The sequence below is a fragment of the Oncorhynchus gorbuscha genome, linkage group LG23, assembly GCF_021184085.1.
Source record: "Oncorhynchus gorbuscha isolate QuinsamMale2020 ecotype Even-year linkage group LG23, OgorEven_v1.0, whole genome shotgun sequence".
Lineage (NCBI taxonomy): Eukaryota > Metazoa > Chordata > Actinopteri > Salmoniformes > Salmonidae > Oncorhynchus > Oncorhynchus gorbuscha.
In genome coordinates, this window is record NC_060195.1 from 7,436,852 (window position 1) to 7,456,851 (window position 20,000).

The 20,000-nt window shown below is 46.4% G+C and overlaps 1 protein-coding gene across 4 annotated transcripts in view; it reads left to right on the top strand.

Moving 5' to 3' along the window:
* LOC124011016 (probable E3 ubiquitin-protein ligase MID2) overlaps positions 1-20,000 on the top strand; it is a 228,549-nt gene that overhangs the window by 164,538 nt on the left and 44,011 nt on the right. For all 4 annotated transcript variants that reach the window (XM_046323930.1, XM_046323932.1, XM_046323933.1 and 1 more), the window contains one exon: positions 6,034-6,141. In XM_046323930.1, coding sequence (XP_046179886.1) covers positions 6,034-6,141 — 108 coding nt within the window. The remainder of the gene's footprint in view (positions 1-6,033; positions 6,142-20,000) is intronic.

The window sequence follows — 20,000 nt, forward strand, 5'->3', positions numbered from 1 at the left end:
TAACCTGTAGTCCTACTTCTATGTGTAAACCAGGCCAGGTAGCCTATAGCCCTGCTTCTATGTGTTAATCAGGCCAGGTAACCTGTAGTCCTGCTTCTATGTGTTAATCAGGCCAGGTAACCTGTAGTCCTGCTTCTATGTGTTAATCAGGCCAGGTAACCTATAGTCCTGCTTCTATGTGTACATCAGGCCAGGTAGCCTATTGGCCTATTTCTATGTGTACATCAGACCAGGTAACATGTAGTCCTACTTCTATGTGTTAATCAGGCCAGGTAACATGTAGTCCTACTTCTATGTGTTAATCAGGCCAGGTAACCTGTAGTCCTGCTTCTATGTGTTAAGTCCTGCTTCTATGTGTTAATCAGGCCAGGTAGCCTGTAGTCCTTTTCTATGTGTTAGGTCAGGCCAGGTAGCCTGTAGCTTCTATGTGTAAATCAGGCCAGGTAGCCTGTAGTCCTACTTCTATGTGTAAATCAGGCCAGGTAGCCTATAGTCCTGCTTCTATGTGTTAAATCAGGCCAGGTAACCTGTAGTCCTGCTTCTATGTGTTAATTGTAACCTTCCTGCTTGTTAATCAGGCCAGGTAGCCTGTAGTCCTGCTTCTATGTGTAAATAGCCAGGCCACTTTTGGTAGACCTGTAGTCCTACTTCTATGTGTTAATCAGGCCAGGTAGCCTATAGCCTATGTGTACATCAGACCAGGTAACATGTAGTCCTACTTCTATGTGTTAATCAGGCCAGGTAACCTGTAGTCCTGCTTCTATGTGTTAATCAGGCCAGGTAACCTGTAGTCCTGCTTCTATGTGTTAATCAGGCCAGGTAGCCTATAGTCCTGCTTCTATGTGTTAATCAGGCCAGGTAGCCTGTAGTCCTGCTTCTAATCAGGCCAGGTAGCCTGTAGTCCTGCTTCTAGTTAATCAGGCCAGGTAGCCATAGTCCTGCTTCTATGTGTTAATCAGGCCAGGTAACCTGTAGTCCACTTCTATGTGTTAATCAGGCCAGGTAACCTGTAGTCCTAAATCAGGCCAGGTAACCTATAGTCCTGCTTCTATGTGTTAATCAGGCCCCCATAGGCTTCAGTTAATCAGGCCAACCTGTAGTCCTGCTTCTATGTGTTAATCAGGCCAGGTAGCCTGTAGTCCTGCTTCTATGTGTTAATCAGGCCAGGTAGCCTGTAGTCCTACTTCTATGTGTATAATCAGGCCAGGTACCTGTAGTCCTACTTCTATGTGTAAATCAGGCCAGGTAGCCTATAGTCCTGCTTCTATGTGTATGTGTTAATCAGGCCAGGTAACCTGTAGTCCTGCTTCTATGTGTTAATCAGGCCAGGTAACCTGTAGTCCTGCTTCTATGTGTTAATCAGGCCAGGTAGCCTATAGTCCTGCTTCTATGTGTAAATCAGGCCAGGTAGCCTGTAGTCTTGCTTCTATGTGTTTCAGGCCAGGTAACCTGTACTTCTATGTGTGTGCCTATAGCCATCTATGTGTTAATCAGGCCAGGTAACCTGTAGTCCTGCTTCTATGTGTTAATCAGGCCAGGTAGCCTAGTCCTGCTTCTATGTGTTAATCAGGCCAGGTAACCTATGCTTCTATGTTAATCAGGCCAGGTAGCCATGATGTCAAGCAAAGTAGCCTACTTCTGAATGTGTACATCAGGCCAGGTAACATGTTAATAGGTCCTAGTCCTGCTTCTATGTGTTAATCAGGCCAGGTAACCTATCAGGCCAGTCCTGCTTCTAAATGTGTTAATGTGTTAGGCCAGGTAACCTGTAGTCCTGCTTCTATGTGTTAATCAGTCCTGCCAGGTTAATAACCTGTAGTCCTGCCAGGTACTTTCCAAAACTATAGTTTGTTAACATATATGTGTGTGTTAAAAGGTCTATAGGCCAGGTAACCAGGTAAAGTCCTGCTATGTGTTAATTAACCTATGTGTTAAATAGGCCAGGTAACCTGTAGTCCTGCTTATATGTGTAAATCAGGCCAGGTAGACTGTAGGCCTACTTCTATGTCTTTATTTAATCCATTTTAGAATTAGACTGTAACGTAACAAAATGTGGAAAAAGTCAAGGGGTCTGAATACTTTCTGAATGCACTGACTGTAGAAGTTAGGTTCCTAGAGAGGTCACAATATAGGACATACAGTTGAAGTCGTAAATTTACATACACCTTAGCCAAATACATTTAAATTCAGTTTTTCACAATTCCCGACATTTAATCACAGTAAAAAAATCCCTGTCTTAGGTCAGTTAGGATCACCACTTTATTTTAAGTTTGTGAAATGTCAGAATTATAGTAAAGAGAATGATTTATTTCAGCTTTTATTTATTTCATCACATTCCCAGTGGGTCAGACATTTACATAGACTCCAATTAGTATTTGGTAGCATTACCTTTGAACTGGTTAACTTGGGTCAACCATTTTGGGTAGTCTTCCACAAGCTCCCTACAATAAGTTGGGTGAATTTTGTCCCATTCCTCCTGACAGAGCTGGTGTAACTGAGTCAGGTTTGTAGGCCTCCTTGCTCGCACACGCTTTTTCAGTTCTGCCCACACATCATTTTCTATAGGATTGAGGTCAGGGCTTTGTGATGGCCACTCAAATACCTTGACTTTGTTGTCCTTAAGCCATTTTGCCTCAACTTTGGAAGTATGCTTGGGGTCATAGTCCATTTGGAAGACCCAATTGCGACCAAGCTTTAACTTCCTGACTGATGCCTTGAGATCTTGCTTCAATACATCCACATAATTTTTCTGCCTTATGATGCCATATATTTTGGGAAGTGCACCAGTCCCTCCTGCAGCAAAGCACCTGCACAACATGATGCTGCCACCCTCGTGCTTCACGGTTGGGATGATGTTCTTCAGCTTGCAAGCCAAACATAACGATGGTCATTATGGCCAAACAGTTCTATTTTTTTTCATCAGACCAGAGGACATTTCTCCAAAAAGTACAATCTTTGTCCCCATGTTCAGTTGCAAACCGTAGTCTAGCTTTTTTTATGGCGGTTTTGGAGCAGCGGCTTCTTCCTTGCTGAGTGGCCTTCAGGTTACGTCGATATAGGACTCATTTTTACTGTGGATATAGATACTTTGGTACCTGTTTCCTCCAGTATCTTTACATGGTCCTTTGCTGTTGTTCTGGGATTGATTTGCACTTTTCGCACCACATTACGTTCATCTCGAGGAGACAGAAATGCGTCTCCTCCCTGAGCGGTATGATGGCTGCGTGGTCCCATGGTGTTTATACTTGCGTACTATTGTTTGTACAGATGAACGTGGTACATTCAGGCGTTTGGAAATTGCTCCCAAGGATGAACCAGACTTGTGGAGGTCTACAATGTATTTTCTGAGGTCTTGGCTGATTTCTTTTTATTTGCCCATGATGTCAAGCAAAGAGGCACTGAGTTTGAAGGTAGGCCTTGAAATACATCCACAGGTACACCTCCAATTGACTCAAATTATGTCAATTAGCCTATCAGAAGCTTCTAAAGCTATGACATCATTTTCTGGAATTTTCCAAGCTGTTTAAAGGCGCAGTCAATTTAGTGTATCTAATCATTCTGACCCACTGGAATTGTGATTACCGTGAATTTTAGTGAAATAATCTGTTGTCTGTTGGAATTGTTGGAAAAATGAATTGTGTCATGCACAAAGTAGATGTCCTAACCGACTTTCCAAAACTATAGTTTGTTAACAAGAAATGTGTGGAGTGGTTGAAAAACGAGTTTTAATGACTCCAAACTAAGTGGAGGTAAACTAGTTTTAATGACTCCAACCTATGTGGATGTAAACTAGTTTTAATGACTCCAACCTAAGTGGATGTAAACTTCCGACTTCAACTGTGTTTAAATGTGATATTTCAGTTTTTTATTTTGAATAAATTAGAAAACCTAAAAACCAGTTTTTCCTTTGTCATTATGGGGTATTGTGTGTAGATTGATGAGGAAAAAATACAATTGAATCAATTTTAGAATAAGGCTGTAACGTAACAAAATGTGGAAAAAGCCAAGGGGTCTGAATACTTTCTGAATGCTCTGTATCCCTGAGCATTGGGCACAATATTAGTGAGGATGTATCCCTGGTTCAGATGATAATGTATCTCTGGTTCAGATGACAATGTATCCCTGGTTCAGATGATAATGATGCATCCCTGGTTCAGATGATAATGATGCATCCCTGGTTCAGATGACAATGTATCCCTGGTTCAGATGATAATGATGCATCCCTGGTTCACGTGATAATGTATCCCTGGTTCAGATGATAATGATGCATCCCTGGTTCACATGATAATGTATCCCTGGTTCAGATGATAATGTATATCTGGTTCAGATGACAATGTATCTCTGGCTCAGATGATAATGATGCATCCCTGGTTCAGATGATAATGATGCATCCCTGGTTCAGATGACAATGTATCCCTGGTTCAGATGATAATGATGCATCCCTGGTTCACGTGATAATGTATCGCTGGTTCAGATGATAATGATGTATCCCTGGTTCAGATGATAATGATGTATCCCTGGTTCACATGATAATGTATCTCTGGTTCAGATGATAATGATGTATCCCTGGTTCAGATGATAATGTATCTCTGGCTCAGACGATAATGTATCGCTGGTTCAGATGATAATGATGTATCCCTGGTTCAGATGATAATGACGTATCCCTGGTTCAGATGATAATGTATCTCTGGCTCAGACGATAATGTATCGCTGGTTCAGATTATAATGATGTATCCCTGGTTCAGATGATAATGTATCCCTGGTTCAGCTGATAATGTACCTCTGGTTCAGATGATAATGATGTATCTCTGGTTCACATGATAATGTATCCCTGGTTCAGATGATAATGTATCCCTGGTTCGGTGTTTCAGTAGGGTGTAGGCAGTAGGATGAGATTCGGTGACACAGGGAACATGAGAATATCATTCTGCCTCGTGGATCTGCGTGGTGAATCCGTCATGTTGCTGTGGAGTGATCCACAGTTCTGTTGGAGCATTGCGTCCATCCTTGTTGATTACCGGCCTCCGTTAATAAGATGCCTCTTATGGAATTAATGGGGTTTGTTTGTGTGTGTGTGTGTGTGTGTGTGTGTGTGTGTGTGTGTGTGTGTGTGTGTGTGTGTGTGTGTGTGTGTGTGTGTGTGTGTGTGTGTGTGTGTGTGTGTGTGTGTGTGTGTGTGTGTGTGTGTGTGTGTGTGTGTGTGTGTGTGTGTGTGTGTGTGTGTGTGTGTGTGATTAACACATTTAAGTGGATCTTACTGCCATAATGAGCTTTGTGGAGTGATGATCAGTGTTCGGAGGTGTTATGTATCCCTGGTGAACAGTTTTAGACTCTGCAGTTTGTTACGGAGTCACAACCCTGTATAATGAGAAAATCCCCTTTTTAAAGTTTACAGAATATCACATTCTAATCACACATTAATAACGAATCTGTCAAAAGAAATCATGTTTATACCTGAACATGTGTTACCAAAAAATGTAGATGGCAAATGTAACTTTCTACATGAAGCTTGGGTGAAGTCTAGGCTATCACTGAACAGTGTTGTGTTGATCTGAACTCTGTGTAAGTGTTTGTGTTGGCCAGCGTATTAAAGCCTACCTCAGGCGAACACAGCTGTTGACATGGTCTCAGCTAGAGTGTTGTTGTTGTTGTTGTTTGAACTCTGTGTAAGTGTTTGTGTTGGCCAGCGTATTAAAGCCTACCTCAGGCGAACACAGCTGTTGACATGGTCTCAGCTAGAGTGTTGTTGTTGTTGTTGTTTGAACTCTGTGTAAGTGTTTGTGTTGGCCAGCGTATTAAAGCCTACCTCAGGCGAACACAGCTGTTGACATGGTCTCAGCTAGAGTGTTGTTGTTGTTGTTTGAACTCTGTGTAAGTGTTTGTGTTGGCCAGTGTGTTAAAGCTTACCTCAGGCGAACACAGCCATTGACGAGGTCTCAGCTACAGTGTTGTGGCTGTTGTTGTTATTTTTAAAACCCTGTGTTAGTGTTTGTTTGGACACCGTGTTAAAGTGTGCTGTGCTTCTGTCCCCAGGTGAACACAGCGATGCATGAGGCCAAGCTAGTGGAGGAGTGTGATGAGCTTGTAGAGATCATACGCCAGAGGAAACAGATCATCGCTGTCAAGATCAAGGAGTCCAAGGTACAGTAGTCTTCTACACACTAACCCTTCATACTATACTGGACCCCTATGGTCCAAGGTACAGTAGTCTTCTACACACTAACCCTTAATACTATACTGGACCCCTACGGTCCAAGGTACAGTAGTCTTCTACACACTAACCCTTAATACTATACTGGACCCCTATGGTCCAAGGTACAGTAGTCTTCTACACACTAACCCTTAATACTATACTGGACCCCTATGGTCCAAGGTACTGGTCCAGTAGTCTTCCTACACACTAACCCTTAATACTATACTGGACCCCTATGGTCCAAGGTACCATAGTCTTCCTCACACTAACCCTTAATACCATACTCTTCCTCTGGCTGGTCCAAGGTACCATACTCTTCCTCACACTAAGTCTCAAACCATACTGAGTCTCAAACCATACTCTTCCTCTGACTGAGTCTCAAACCATACTCTTCCTCTGGCTGAGTCTCAAACCTACTCTTCCTCTGAGTCTCAAACCATACTGAGTCTCAAACCATTCCTCTGGCTGAGTCTCAAACCATACTCTTCCTCTGGCTGAGTCTCAAACCATACTCTTCCTCTGACTGAGTCTCAAACCATACTCTTCCTCTGACTGAGTCTCAAACCATACTCTTCCTCTGGCTGAGTCTCAAACCATACTCTTCCTCTGGCTGAGTCTCAAACCATACTCTTCCCCTGACTGAGTCTCAAACCATACTCTTCCTCTGACTGAGTCTCAAACCATACTCTTCCTCTGGCTGAGTCTCAAACCATACTCTTCCTCTGACTGAGTCTCAAACCATACTCTTCCTCTGGCTGAGTCTCAAACCATACTCTTCCTCTGGCTGAGTCTCAAACCATACTCTTCCTCTGGCTGAGTCTCAAAAACCATACTCTTCCTCTGACTGAGTCTCAAACCATACTCTTCCTCCTGAGTCTCAAACCATACTCTTCCTCTGACTGAGTCTCAAACCATACTCTTCCTCTGGCTGAGTCTCAAACCATACTCTTCCTCTGGCTGAGTCTCAAACCATACTCTCTCAAACCATACTCTTCTCTGGCTGAGTCTCAAACCATACTCTTCCTCTCTGAGGCTGAGTCTCAAACCATACTCTTCCTCTGGCTGAGTCTCAAACCATACTCTTCCTCTGGCTGAGTCTCAAACCATACTCTTCCTCTCTGAGCTGGCTGAGTCTCAAACCATACTCTTCCTCTGGCTGAGTCTCAAACCATACTCTTCCTCTGGCTGAGTCTCAAACCATCTTCCTCTGGCTGAGTCTCAAACCATAGTCTCTTCCTCTGGCTGAGTCTCAAAAACCATACTCTTCCTCTGGCTGAGTCTCAAACCATACTCTTCCTCTGGCTGAGTCTCAAACCATACTCTTCCTCTGGCTGAGTCTCAAACCATACTCTTCCTCTGGCTGAGTCTCAAACCATACTCTTCCTCTGGCTGAGTCTCAAACCATACTCTTCCTCTGGCTGAGTCTCAAACCAAACAAACCATACTCTTCCTCTGGCTGAGTCTCAAACCATACTCTTCCTCTGACTGAGTCTCAAACCATACTCTTCCTCTGGCTGAGTCTCAAACCATACTCTTCCTCTCTGAGTCTCAAACCATACTCTTCCTCTGGCTGAGTCTCAAACCATACTCTTCCTCTGGCTGAGTCTCAAACCATACTCTTCCTCTGGCTGAGTCTCAAACCATACTCTTCCTCTGGCTGAGTCTCAAACCACTCTTCCTCTACTGAGTCTCAAACCATACTCTTCCTCTGGCTGAGTCTCAAACCATACTCTTCCTCTGAGTTCCTCTGGCTGAGTCTCAAACCATACTCTTCCTCTGGCTGAGTCTCAAACCATACTCTTCCTCTGGCTGAGTCTCAAACCATACTCTTCCTCTGGCTGAGTCTCAAACCATACTCTTCCTCTGGCTGAGTCTCAAACCATACTCTTCCTCTGGCTGAGTCTCAAACCATACTCTTCCTCTGGCTGAGTCTCAAACCATACTCTTCCTCTGACTGAGTCTCAAAATACTCTTCCTGAGTCTCAAACCATACTCTTCCTCTGGCTGAGTCTCAAACCATACTCTTCCTCTGGCTGAGTCTCAAACCATACTCTTCCTCTGGCTGAGTCTCAAACCATACTCTTCCTCTGGCTGAGTCTCAAACCATACTCTTCCTCTGGCTGAGTCTCAAACCATACTCTTCCTCTGGCTGAGTCTCAAACCATACTCTTCCTCTGTCTCAAACCATACTCTTCCTCTGGCTGAGTCTCAAACCATACTCTTCCTCTGGCTGAGTCTCAAACCATACTCTTCCTCTGGCTGAGTCTCAAACCAACTCTTCCTCCATACTCTTCCTCTGGCTGAGTCTCAAACCATACTCTTCCTCTGGCTGAGTCTCAAACCATACTCTTCCTCTGGCTGAGTCTCAAACCATACTCTTCCTCTGGCTGAGTCTCAAACCATACTCTTCCTCTGGCTGAGTCTCAAACCATACTCTTCCTCTGGCTGAGTCTCAAACCATACTCTTCCTCTGGCTGAGTCTCAAACCATACTCTTCCTCTGACTGAGTCTCAAACCATACTCTTCCTCTGGCTGAGTCTCAAACCATACTCTTCCTCTGGCTGAGTCTCAAACCATACTCTTCCTCTGGCTGAGTCTCAAACCATACTCTTCCTCTGCTGAGTCTCAAACCATACTCTTCCTCTGGCTGAGTCTCAAACCATACTCTTCAAACCATACTCTTCCTCTGGCTGAGTCTCAAACCATACTCTTCCTCTGGCTGAGTCTCAAACCATACTCTTCCTCTGGCTGAGTCTCAAACCATACTCTTCCTCTGGCTGAGTCTCAAACCATACTCTTCCTCTGGCTGAGTCTCAAACCATACTCTTCCTCTGGCTGAGTCTCAAAAACCATGAGTCTCAAACCTTCCTCTGGCTGAGTCTCAAACCTGAGTCTCAAACCATACTCTTCCTCTGGCTGAGTCTCAAACCATACTCTTCCTCTGGCTGAGTCTCAAACCATACTCTTCCTCTGGCTGAGTCTCAAACCATACTCTTCCTCTGACTGAGTCTCAAACCATACTCTTCCTCTGACTGAGTCTCATACTCTTCCTCTGGCTGAGTCTCAAACCATACTCTTCCTCTCTGAGTCTCAAACCATACTCTTCCTCTGGCTGAGTCTCAAACTGAGTCCAAATACTCTTCCTCTGGCTGAGTCTCAAACCATACTCTTCCTCTGGCTGAGTCTCAAACCATACTCTTCCTCTGACTGAGTCTCAAACCATACTCTTCCTCTGGCTGAGTCTCAAACCATACTCTTCCTCTGACTGAGTCTCAAACCATACTCTTCCTCTGACTGAGTCTCAAACCATACTCTTCCTCTGACTGAGTCTCAAACCATACTCTTCCTCTGGCTGAGTCTCAAACCATACTCTTCCTCTGGCTGAGTCTCAAACCATACTCTTCCTCTGGCTGAGTCTCAAACCATACTCTTCCTCTCTGAGTCCATACTCTTCCTCTGGCTGAGTCTCAAACCATACCTGAGTCTCAAACCATCTTCCTCTGGCTGAGTCTCAAACCATACTCTTCATACTCTTCCTCTGGCTGAGTCTCAAACCATACTCTTCCTCTGGCTGAGTCTCAAACCATACTCTTCCTCTGGCTGAGTCTCAAACCATACTCTTCCTCTGGCTGAGTCTCAAACCATACTCTTCCTCTGGCTGAGTCTCAAACCATACTCTTCCTCTGGCTGAGTCTCAAACCATACTCTTCCTCTGGCTGAGTCTCAAACCATACTCTTCCTCTGGCTGAGTCTCAAACCATACTCTTCCTCTGGCTGAGTCTCAAACCTTACTCTTCCTCTGGCTGAGTCTCAAACCATACTCTTCCTCTGGCTGAGTCTCAAACCATACTCTTCCTCTGGCTGAGTCTCAAACCATACTCTTCCTCTGGCTGAGTCTCAAACCAACCAGTCTCAAACCATACTCTTCCTCTGGCTGAGTCTTCAAACCCTCTGGCTGAGTCTCAAACCATACTCTTCCTCTGGCTGAGTCTCAAACCATACTCTTCCTCTGGCTGAGTCTCAAACCATACTCTTCCTCTGGCTGAGTCTCAAACCATATGGCTGAGTCTCAAACCATACTCTTCCTCTCTGAGTCTCAAACCATACTCTTCCTCTGGCTGAGTCTCAAACCATACTCTTCCTCTGGCTGAGTCTCAAACCATACTCTTCCTCTCTTCCTCTCTGAGTCTCAAACCATACTCTTCCTCTGGCTGAGTCTCAAACCATACTCTTCCTCTGGCTGAGTCTCAAACCATACTCTTCCTCTGGCTGAGTCTCAAACCATACTCTTCCTCTGGCTGAGTCTCAAACCATACTCTTCCTCTGGCTGAGTCTCAAACCATACTCTTCCTCTGGCTGAGTCTCAAACCATACTCTTCCTCTGGCTGAGTCTCAAACCATACTCTTCCTCTGGCTGAGTCTCAAACCATACTCTTCCTCTGGCTGAGTCTACTCTTCCTCTGGCTGAGTCTCAAACCATACTCTTCCTCTACTGAGTCTTCCTCTGGCTGAGTCTCAAACCATACTCTTCCTCTGGCTGAGTCTCCAAACCATACTCTTCCTCTGGCTGAGTCTCAAACCATACTACTCTTCCTCTGGCTGAGTCTCAAACCATACTCTTCCTCTGGCTGAGTCTCAAACCATACTCTTCCTCTGGCTGAGTCTCAAACCATACTCTTCACCTGGCTGAGTCTCAAACCATACTCTTCCTCTGGCTGAGTCTCAAACCATACTCTTCCTCTGGCTGAGTCTCAAACCATACTCTTCCTCTGGCTGAGTCTCAAACCATACTCTTCCTCTGGCTGAGTCTCAAACCATACTCTTCCTCTGGCTGAGTCTCAAACCATACTCTTCCTCTGGCTGAGTCTCAAACCATACTCTTCCTCTCTGAGTCTCAAACCATACTCTTCCTCTGGCTGAGTCTCAAACCATACTCTTCCTCTGGCTGAGTCTCAAACCATACTCTTCCTCTGGCTGAGTCTCAAACCATACTCTTCCTCTCTGAGTTCATACTCTTCCTCTGGCTGAGTCTCAAACCATACTCTTCCTCTGGCTGAGTCTCAAACCATACTCTTCCTCTGGCTGAGTCTCTGACTGAGTCTCAAACCATACTCTTCCTCTGGCTGAGTCTCAAAAACCATACTCTTCCTCTGGCTGAGTCTCAAACCATACTCTTCCTCTGGCTGAGTCTCAAACCATACTCTTCCTCTGGCTGAGTCTCAAACCATACTCTTCCTCTGGCTGAGTCTCAAACCATACTCTTCCTCTGGCTGAGTCTCAAACCATACTCTTCCTCTGGCTGAGTCTCAAACCATACTCTTCCTCTGGCTGAGTCTCAAACCATACTCTTCCTCTGGCTGAGTCTCAAACCATACTCTTCCTCTGGCTGAGTCTCAAACCATACTCTTCCTCTGGCTGAGTCTCAAACCATACTCTTCCTCTGGCTGAGTCTCAAACCATACTCTTCCTCTGGCTGAGTCTCAAACCATACTCTTCCTCTGGCTGAGTCTCAAACCATACTCTTCCTCTGGCTGAGTCTCAAACCATACTCTTCCTCTGGCTGAGTCTCAAACCATACTCTTCCTCTGGCTGAGTCTCAAACCATACTCTTCCTCTGGCTGAGTCTCAAACCATACTCTTCCTCTGACTGAGTCTCAAACCATACTCTTCCTCTGACTGAGTCTCAAACCATACTCTTCCTCTGGCTGAGTCTCATACTCTTCCCTGACTGAGTCTCAAACCATACTCTTCCTCTGGCTGAGTCTCAAACCATACTCTTCCTCTGGCTGAGTCTCAAACCATACTCTTCCTCTGGCTGAGTCTCAAACCATACTCTTCCTCTGGCTGAGTCTCAAACCATACTCTTCCTCTGGCTGAGTCTCAAACCATACTCTTCCCTGGCTGAGTCTCAAACCATCTTCCTCTGGCTGAGTCTCAAACCATACTCTTCCTCTGTCTCAAACCATACTGAGTCTCAAACCATACTCTTCCTCTGGCTGAGTCTCAAACCATACTCTTCCTCTGACTGAGTCTCAAACCATACTCTTCCTCTGGCTGAGTCTCAAACCATACTCTTCCTCTGTCTCATACTCTTCTCTGGCTGAGTCTGAGTCTCAAACCATACTCTTCCTCTGGCTGAGTCTCAAACCATACTCTTCCTCTGGCTGAGTCTCAAACCATACTCTTCCTCTGGCTGAGTCTCAAACCATCTCTTCCTCTGGCTGAGTCTCAAACCATACTCTTCCTCTGGCTGAGTCTCAAACCATACTCTTCCTCTGGCTGAGTCTCAAACCATACTCTTCCTCTGGCTGAGTCTCAAACCATACTCTTCCTCTGGCTGAGTCTCAAACCATACTCTTCCTCTGGCTGAGTCTCAAACCATACTCTTCCTCTGCTGAGTCTCAAACCATACTCTTCCTCTGGCTGAGTCTCAAACCATACTCTTCCTCTGGCTGAGTCTCAAACCATACTCTTCCTCTGGCTGAGTCTCAAACCATACTCTTCCTCTGGCTGAGTCTCAAACCATACTCTTCCTCTGGCTGAGGCTGAGTCTCAAACCATACTCTTCCTCTGGCTGAGTCTCAAAAACTCTTCCCTGGCTAGTCTCTTCCTCTGGCTGAGTCTCAAACCATACTCTTCCTCTGGCTGAGTCTCAAACCATACTCTTCCTCTGGCTGAGTCTCAAACCATACTCTTCCTCTGGCTGAGTCTCAAACCATACTCTTCCTCTCTGAGTCTCAAACCATACTCTTCCTCTGACTGAGTCTCAAAAACTCTTCCTCTGGCTGAGTCTCAAACCATACTCTTCCTCTGGCTGAGTCTCAAACCATACTCTTCCTCTGGCTGAGTCTCAAAAACTCACTGAGTCTCAAACCATACTCTTCCTCTGGCTGAGTCTCAAACCATACTCTTCCTCTGGCTGAGTCTCAAACCATACTCTTCCTCTGGCTGAGTCTCAAACCATACTCTTCCTCTGGCTGAGTCTCAAACCATACTCTTCCTCTGGCTGAGTCTCAAACCATACTCTTCCTCTGGCTGAGTCTCAAACCATACTCTTCCTCTGGCTGAGTCTCAAACCATACTCTTCCTCTGGCTGAGTCTCAAACCATAGCTGAGTCTCAAACCATACTCTTCCTCTGGCTGAGTCTCAAACCATACTCTTCCTCTGGCTGAGTCTCAAACCATACTCTTCCTCTGGCTGAGTCTCAAACCATACTCTTCCTCTGGCTGAGTCTCAAACCATACTCTTCCTCTGGCTGAGTCTCAAAATACTCTTCCTCCAGTCTCAAACTCTTCCTCTGGCTGAGTCTCAAACCAACTCTTCCTCTGGCTGAGTCTCAAACCATACTCTTCCTCTGGCTGAGTCTCACTCTTCCTCTGGCTGAGTCCATACTCTTCCTCTGACTGAGTCTCAAACCATACTCTTCCTCTGGCTGAGTCTCAAACCATACTCTTCCTCTGGCTGAGTCTCAAACCATACTCTTCCTCTGGCTGAGTCTCAAACCATACTCTTCCTCTGGCTGAGTCTCAAACCATACTCTTCCTCTGGCTGAGTCTCAAACCATACTCTTCCTCTGACTGAGTCTCAAACCATACTCTTCCTCTGGCTGAGTCTCAAACCATACTCTTCCTCTGGCTGAGTCTCAAACCATACTCTTCCTCTGGCTGAGTCTCAAACCATACTCTTCCTCTGGCTGAGCTCAAGTCTCAAACCATACTCTTCATACTCTTCCTCTGGCTGAGTCTCAAACCATACTCTTCCTCTGGCTGAGTCTCAAACCATACTCTTCCTCTGGCTGAGTTCACTCTGGCTGAGTCTCAAACCATACTCTTCCTCTGGCTGAGTCTCAAACCATACTCTTCCTCTGGCTGAGTCTCAAACCATCTCTTCCTCTGGCTGAGTCTCAAACCATACTCTTCCTCTCTGAGTCTCAAACCATACTCTTCCTCTGGCTTGAGTCTCAAACCATACTCTTCCCTGGCTGAGTCTCAAACCATACTCTTCCTCTGGCTGAGTCTCAAACCATACTCTTCCTCTGGCTGAGTCTCAAACCATACTCTTCCTCTGGCTGAGTCTCAAACCATACTCTTCCTCTGGCTGAGTCTCAAACCATACTCTTCCTCTGACTGAGTCTCAAACCATACTCTTCCTCTGGCTGAGTCTCAAACCATACTCTTCCTCTGGCTGAGTCTCAAACCATACTCTTCCTCTGAGCTGAGTCTCAAACCATACTCTTCCTCTGACTGAGTCTCAAACCATACTCTTCCTCTGACTGAGTCTCAAACCAGTCTCAAACATCTTCCTCTGGCTGAGTCTCAAACCATACTCTTCCTCTGACTGAGTCTTACTCTTCTGACTGAGTCTCAAACCATACTCTTCCTCTGGCTGAGTCTCAAACCATACTCTTCCTCTGGCTGAGTCTCAAACCATACTCTTCCTCTGGCTGAGTCTCAAACCATACTCTTCCTCTGGCTGAGTCTCACTGAGTCTCAAACCATACTCTTCCTCTGGCTGAGTCTCAAACCATCTCTTCCTCTGACTGAGTCTCAAACCATACTCTTCCTCTGGCTGAGTCTCAAACCATACTCTTCCTCTGACTGAGTCTCAAACCATACTCTTCCTCTGGCTGAGTCTCAAACCATACTCCTGGCTGAGTCTCAAACCATACTCTTCCTCTGGCTGAGTCTCAAACCATACTCTTCCTCTGGCTGAGTCTCAAACCATACTCTTCCTCTGGCTGAGTCTCAAACCATACTCTTCCTCTGGCTGAGGCTGAGTCTCAATACTCTTCCTCCTGAGTCTCAAACCATACTCTTCCTCTGGCTGAGTCTCAAACCATACTCTTCCTCTGGCTGAGTCTCAAACCATACTCTTCCTCTGGCTGAGTCTCAAACCATACTCTTCCTCTGGCTGAGTCTCAAACCATACTCTTCCTCTGGCTGAGTCTCAAACCATACTCTTCCTCTGACTGAGTCTCAAACCATACTCTTCCTCTCTGAGTCTCAAACCATACTCTTCCTCTGGCTGAGTCTCAAAAACTCTTCCTCCTGAGTCTCAAACCATACTCTTCCTCTGGCTGAGTCTCAAACCATACTCTTCCTCTGGCTGAGTCTCAAACCTCTTCCTCTGGCTGAGTCTCAAACCATACTCTTCCTCTGGCTGAGTCTCAAACCATACTCTTCCTCTGACTGAGTCTCAAACCATACTCTTCCTCTGACTGAGTCTCAAACCATACTCTTCCTCTGGCTGAGTCTCAAACCATACTCTTCCTCTGACTGAGTCTCAAACCATACTCTTCCTCTGGCTGAGTCTCAAACCATACTCTTCCTCTGGCTGAGTCTCAAACCATACTCTTCCTCTGGCTGAGTCTCAAACCATACTCTTCCTCTGGCTGAGTCTCAAACCATACTCTTCCTCTGACTGAGTCTCAAACCATACTCTTCCTCTGGCTGAGTCTCAAACCATACTCTTCCTCTGGCTGAGTCTCAAACCATACTCTTCCTCTGGCTGAGTCTCAAACCATACTCTTCCTCTGGCTGAGTCTCAAACCATACTCTTCCTCTGGCTGAGTCTCAAACCATACTCTTCCTCTGGCTGAGTCTCAAACCATACTCTTCCTCTGGCTGAGTCTCAAACCATACTCTTCCTCTGGCTGAGTCTCAAACCATACTCTTCCTCTGGCTGAGTCTCAAACCATACTCTTCCTCTGGCTGAGTCTCAAACCATACTCTTCCTCTGGCTGAGTCTCAAACCATACCTGGCTGAGTCTCAAACCATACTCTTCCTCTGGCTGAGTCTCAAACCATACTCTTCCTCTGGCTGAGTCTCTTCCTCTGGCTGAGTCTCAAACCATACTCTTCCTCTGGCTGAGTCTCAAACCATACTCTTCCTCTGGCTGAGTCTCAACCATACTCTTCCTCTGGCTGAGTCTCATACTCTTCCTCTGGCTGAGTCTCAAACCATACTCTTCCTCTGGCTGAGTCTCAAACCATACTCTTCCTCTGGCTGAGTCTCAAACCATACTCTTCCTCTGGCTGAGTCTCAAACCATACTCTTCCTCTGGCTGAGTCTCAAACCATACTCCTCTGGCTGAGTCTCAAACCATACTCTTCCTCTGGCTGAGTCTCAAACCATACTCTTCCTCTGGCTGAGTCTCAAACCATACTCTTCCTCTGACTGAGTCTCAAACCATACTCTTCCTCTGGCTGAGTCTCAAACCATACTCTTCCTCTGGCTGAGTCTCAAACCATACTCTTCCTCTGGCTGAGTCTCAAACCATACTCTTCCTCTCAAACCATACTCTTCCTCTGGCTGAGTCTCAAACCATACTCTTCCTCTGGCTGAGTCTCAAACCATACTCTTCCTCTCTGAGTCTCAAACCATACTCTTCCTCTGGCTGAGTCTCAAACCATACTCTTCCTCTGGCTGAGTCTCAAACCATACTCTTCCTCTGGCTGAGTCTCACCATACTCTTCCTCTGGCTGAGTCTCAAACCATCTTCCTCTGGCTGAGTCTCAAACCATACTCTTCCTCTGGCTGAGTCTCAAACCATACTCTTCCTCTGGCTGAGTCTCAAACCATACTCTTCCTCTCTCTCAAACCATACTCTTCCTCTGGCTGAGTCTCAAACCATACTCTTCCTCTGGCTGAGTCTCAAACCATACTCTTCTTCCTCTGGCTGAGTCTCAAACCATACTCTTCCTCTGGCTGAGTCTCAAACCACTCTTCCTCTGACTAGTCTCAAACCATACTCTTCCTCTGGCTGAGTCTCAAACCTTCCTCTGGCTGAGTCTCAAACCATACTCTTCCTCTGGCTGAGTCTCAAACCATACTCTTCCTCTGGCTGAGTCTCAAACCATACTGGCTGAGTCTCATACTCTTCTGGCTGAGTCTCAAACCATACTCTTCCTCTGGCTGAGTCTCAAACCATACTCTTCCTCTGGCTGAGTCTCAAACCATACTCTTCCTCTGACTGAGTCTCAAACCATACTCTTCCTCTGGCTGAGTCTCAAACCATACTCTTCCTCTGGCTGAGTCTCAAACCATACTCTTCCTCTGGCTGAGTCTCAAACCATACTCTTCCTCTGGCTGAGTCTCAAACCATACTCTTCCTCTGACTGAGTCTCAAACCATACTCTTCCTCTGGCTGAGTCTCAAACCATACTCTTCCTCTGGCTGAGTCTCAAACCATACTCTTCCTCTGGCTGAGTCTCAAACCATACTCTTCCTCTGGCTGAGTCTCAAACCATACTCTTCCTCTGCTGAGTCTCAAACCATACTCTTCCTCTGTCTCAAACCATACTCTTCCTCTGAGTCTCAAACCATACTCTTCCTCTGGCTGAGTCTCAAACCATACTCTTCCTCTGGCTGAGTCTCAAACCATACTCTTCCTCTGGCTGAGTCTCAAACCATACTCTTCCTCTGGCTGAGTCTCAAACCATACTCTTCCTCTGCTGAGTCTGACTCTTCCTCTGGCTGAGTCTCAAACCATACTCTTCCTCTGGCTGAGTCTCAAACCATACTCTTCCTCTGGCTGAGTCTCAAACCATACTCTTCCTCTGGCTGAGTCTCAAACCATACTCTTCCTCTGGCTGAGTCTCTTCCTCTGGCTGAGTCTCAAACCATACTCTTCCTCTGGCTGAGTCTCAAACCATAGTCTCTTCCTCTGGCTGAGTCTCAAACCATACTCTTCCTCTGGCTGAGTCTCAAACCATACTCTTCCTCTGGCTGAGTCTCAAACCATACTCTTCCTCTGGCTGAGTCTCAAACCATACTCTTCCTCTGGCTGAGTCTCAAACCATAGCTGAGTCTCAAACCATACTCTTCCTCTGGCTGAGTCTCAAACCATACTCTTCCTCTGGCTGAGTCTCAAAAACCTGGCTGAGTCTCAAACCATACTCTTCCTCTGGCTGAGTCTCAAACCATACTCTTCCTCTGGCTGAGTCTCAAACCATACTCTTCCTCTGGCTGAGTCTCAAACCATACTCTTCCTCTGGCTGAGTCTCAAACCATACTCTTCCTCTGGCTGAGTCTCAAACCATACTCTTCCTCTGGTCTGAGTCTCAAACCATACTCTTCCTCTGGCTGAGTCTCAAACCATACTCTTCCTCTGGCTGAGTCTCAAACCATACTCTTCCCTGGCAGTCTCACTCTTCCTCTGGCTGAGTCTCAAACCACTCTTCCCTGGCTGAGTCTCAAACCATACTCTTCCTCTGGCTGAGTCTCAAACCATACTCTTCCTCTGACTGAGTCTTGAACCATACGCTGGTCTCAAACCATACTCTTCCTCTGGCGTCTCAAACCATACTCTTTTGTCTCAAACCATACTCTTCCTCTTTCAAACCATACTCTTCCTCTCTGAGTTCAAACCATATGAGGTTCTGGCTGAGTCTCAAACCATACTCTTCCTCTGACTGAGTCTCAAAGAAGCTGACTCTTCCTCTGGCTGAGTCTTCTCCAAACCATACTCTTCCTCTGGCTACACACAGTCTTGAGTCTCAAACCATACTCTTCCTCTGGCTGAGTCTCAAACCACGCTGTCTCAAACCATACTCTTCCTCTGGCTAGTCTCAAACCATCTGATGTGTGTGCCAGCCTGTCTGAGTCACGGAGACGTTGTAGGTGGCAGTTAAAACGCTGCATTCACAACGTGTCACTGCAACTGCCACAGTGAGAGAGGGAAGGGGGACTTGTCACACAGCCTGTCACGACACTCCACGGGTGACATCAGAAAAACTGAAGATTGCGAGGTGTCGTCTGAGTTTGCAGTGGAAGCATATTTCTTTTCCCTTGGTCGCAGCTCTGAGTTTAGTAGTGACAGATGTACAGTCTTGTGAAAGGTCTATGGCAAGCGTCTACAGAGAACGGAGAGAATGAGAAGGAAGGAGAGGACAACATGAAGGAGAAAGAAGGGGTGCAGAGGACATGGGAAGGTTGAGAAAAGGAGGGTGAAAAGGAAAGGAAAGGAGGGAAGATGAGATCTGAGAAGGAGAAGGAGAAGAAGGAGAGAGGATAGGAGGGAGGAGAGAAGAGAAGGGAGCAGAGGAGGAGGAGGGGAGAAGAGAAGAGAGGAGCGGAGGGGAGAAGGGAAGAGAGGAGAAGAGAGGAGAGGAAAGGAAAGGAAAGGAAAGGAGGGAAGATGAGGGGAGAGGAGGGAAGAGGAGAAGAGAACAGAGGAGCGGAGGGAGGAGGAGGGGAGAAGAGAAGAGAGGAGGGGAAGAGAGGAGAGGAGGGAGGGGAGGGGAGGGGAGAGAGGAGGAGAAGAGAACAGAGGAGAGGAGGAGAGAAGAGAAGAGAAGAGAGGAGCGGAGGGGAGGGGAGAAGGAGGGGAGAGAGAAGAGAGAGGAGCGGGGGGGAAGAGGAGCGGGGGAGAGGAGGAGAAGAGAGGAGGGGAGAGGAGGGGAGAAGGAGAAGAGAGGAGAAGAGAAGAGAGGAGCGGAGGGGGGGGAGAGGGAGGGAAGAGAGGAGAAGAGAGGAGAGGAAAGGAAAGGAAAGGAGGGAAGATGAGGGGAGAGGAGGGAAGAGGAGAAGAGAGGAGAGGAAAGGAAAGGAAAGGAGGGGGAAGATGAGGGGAGAGGAGGGGAGAAGAGAAGAGAAGAGAGGAGCGGAGGGGAGAAGAGAAGAGAGGAGAGGGGGGAAGAGAAGAGAAGAGAGGAGCGGAGGGGAGAAGAGAAGAGCGGAGGGGAGAAGAGAAGAGAAGAGGAGAGAAAAGGAGGAGGGGAGAAGAGAAGAGAGGAGCGGAGGGGAGAAGAGAAGAGAGGAGGGGAGAAGAGAAGAGAAGAGAGGAGGGGAGAAGAGAAGAGAGGA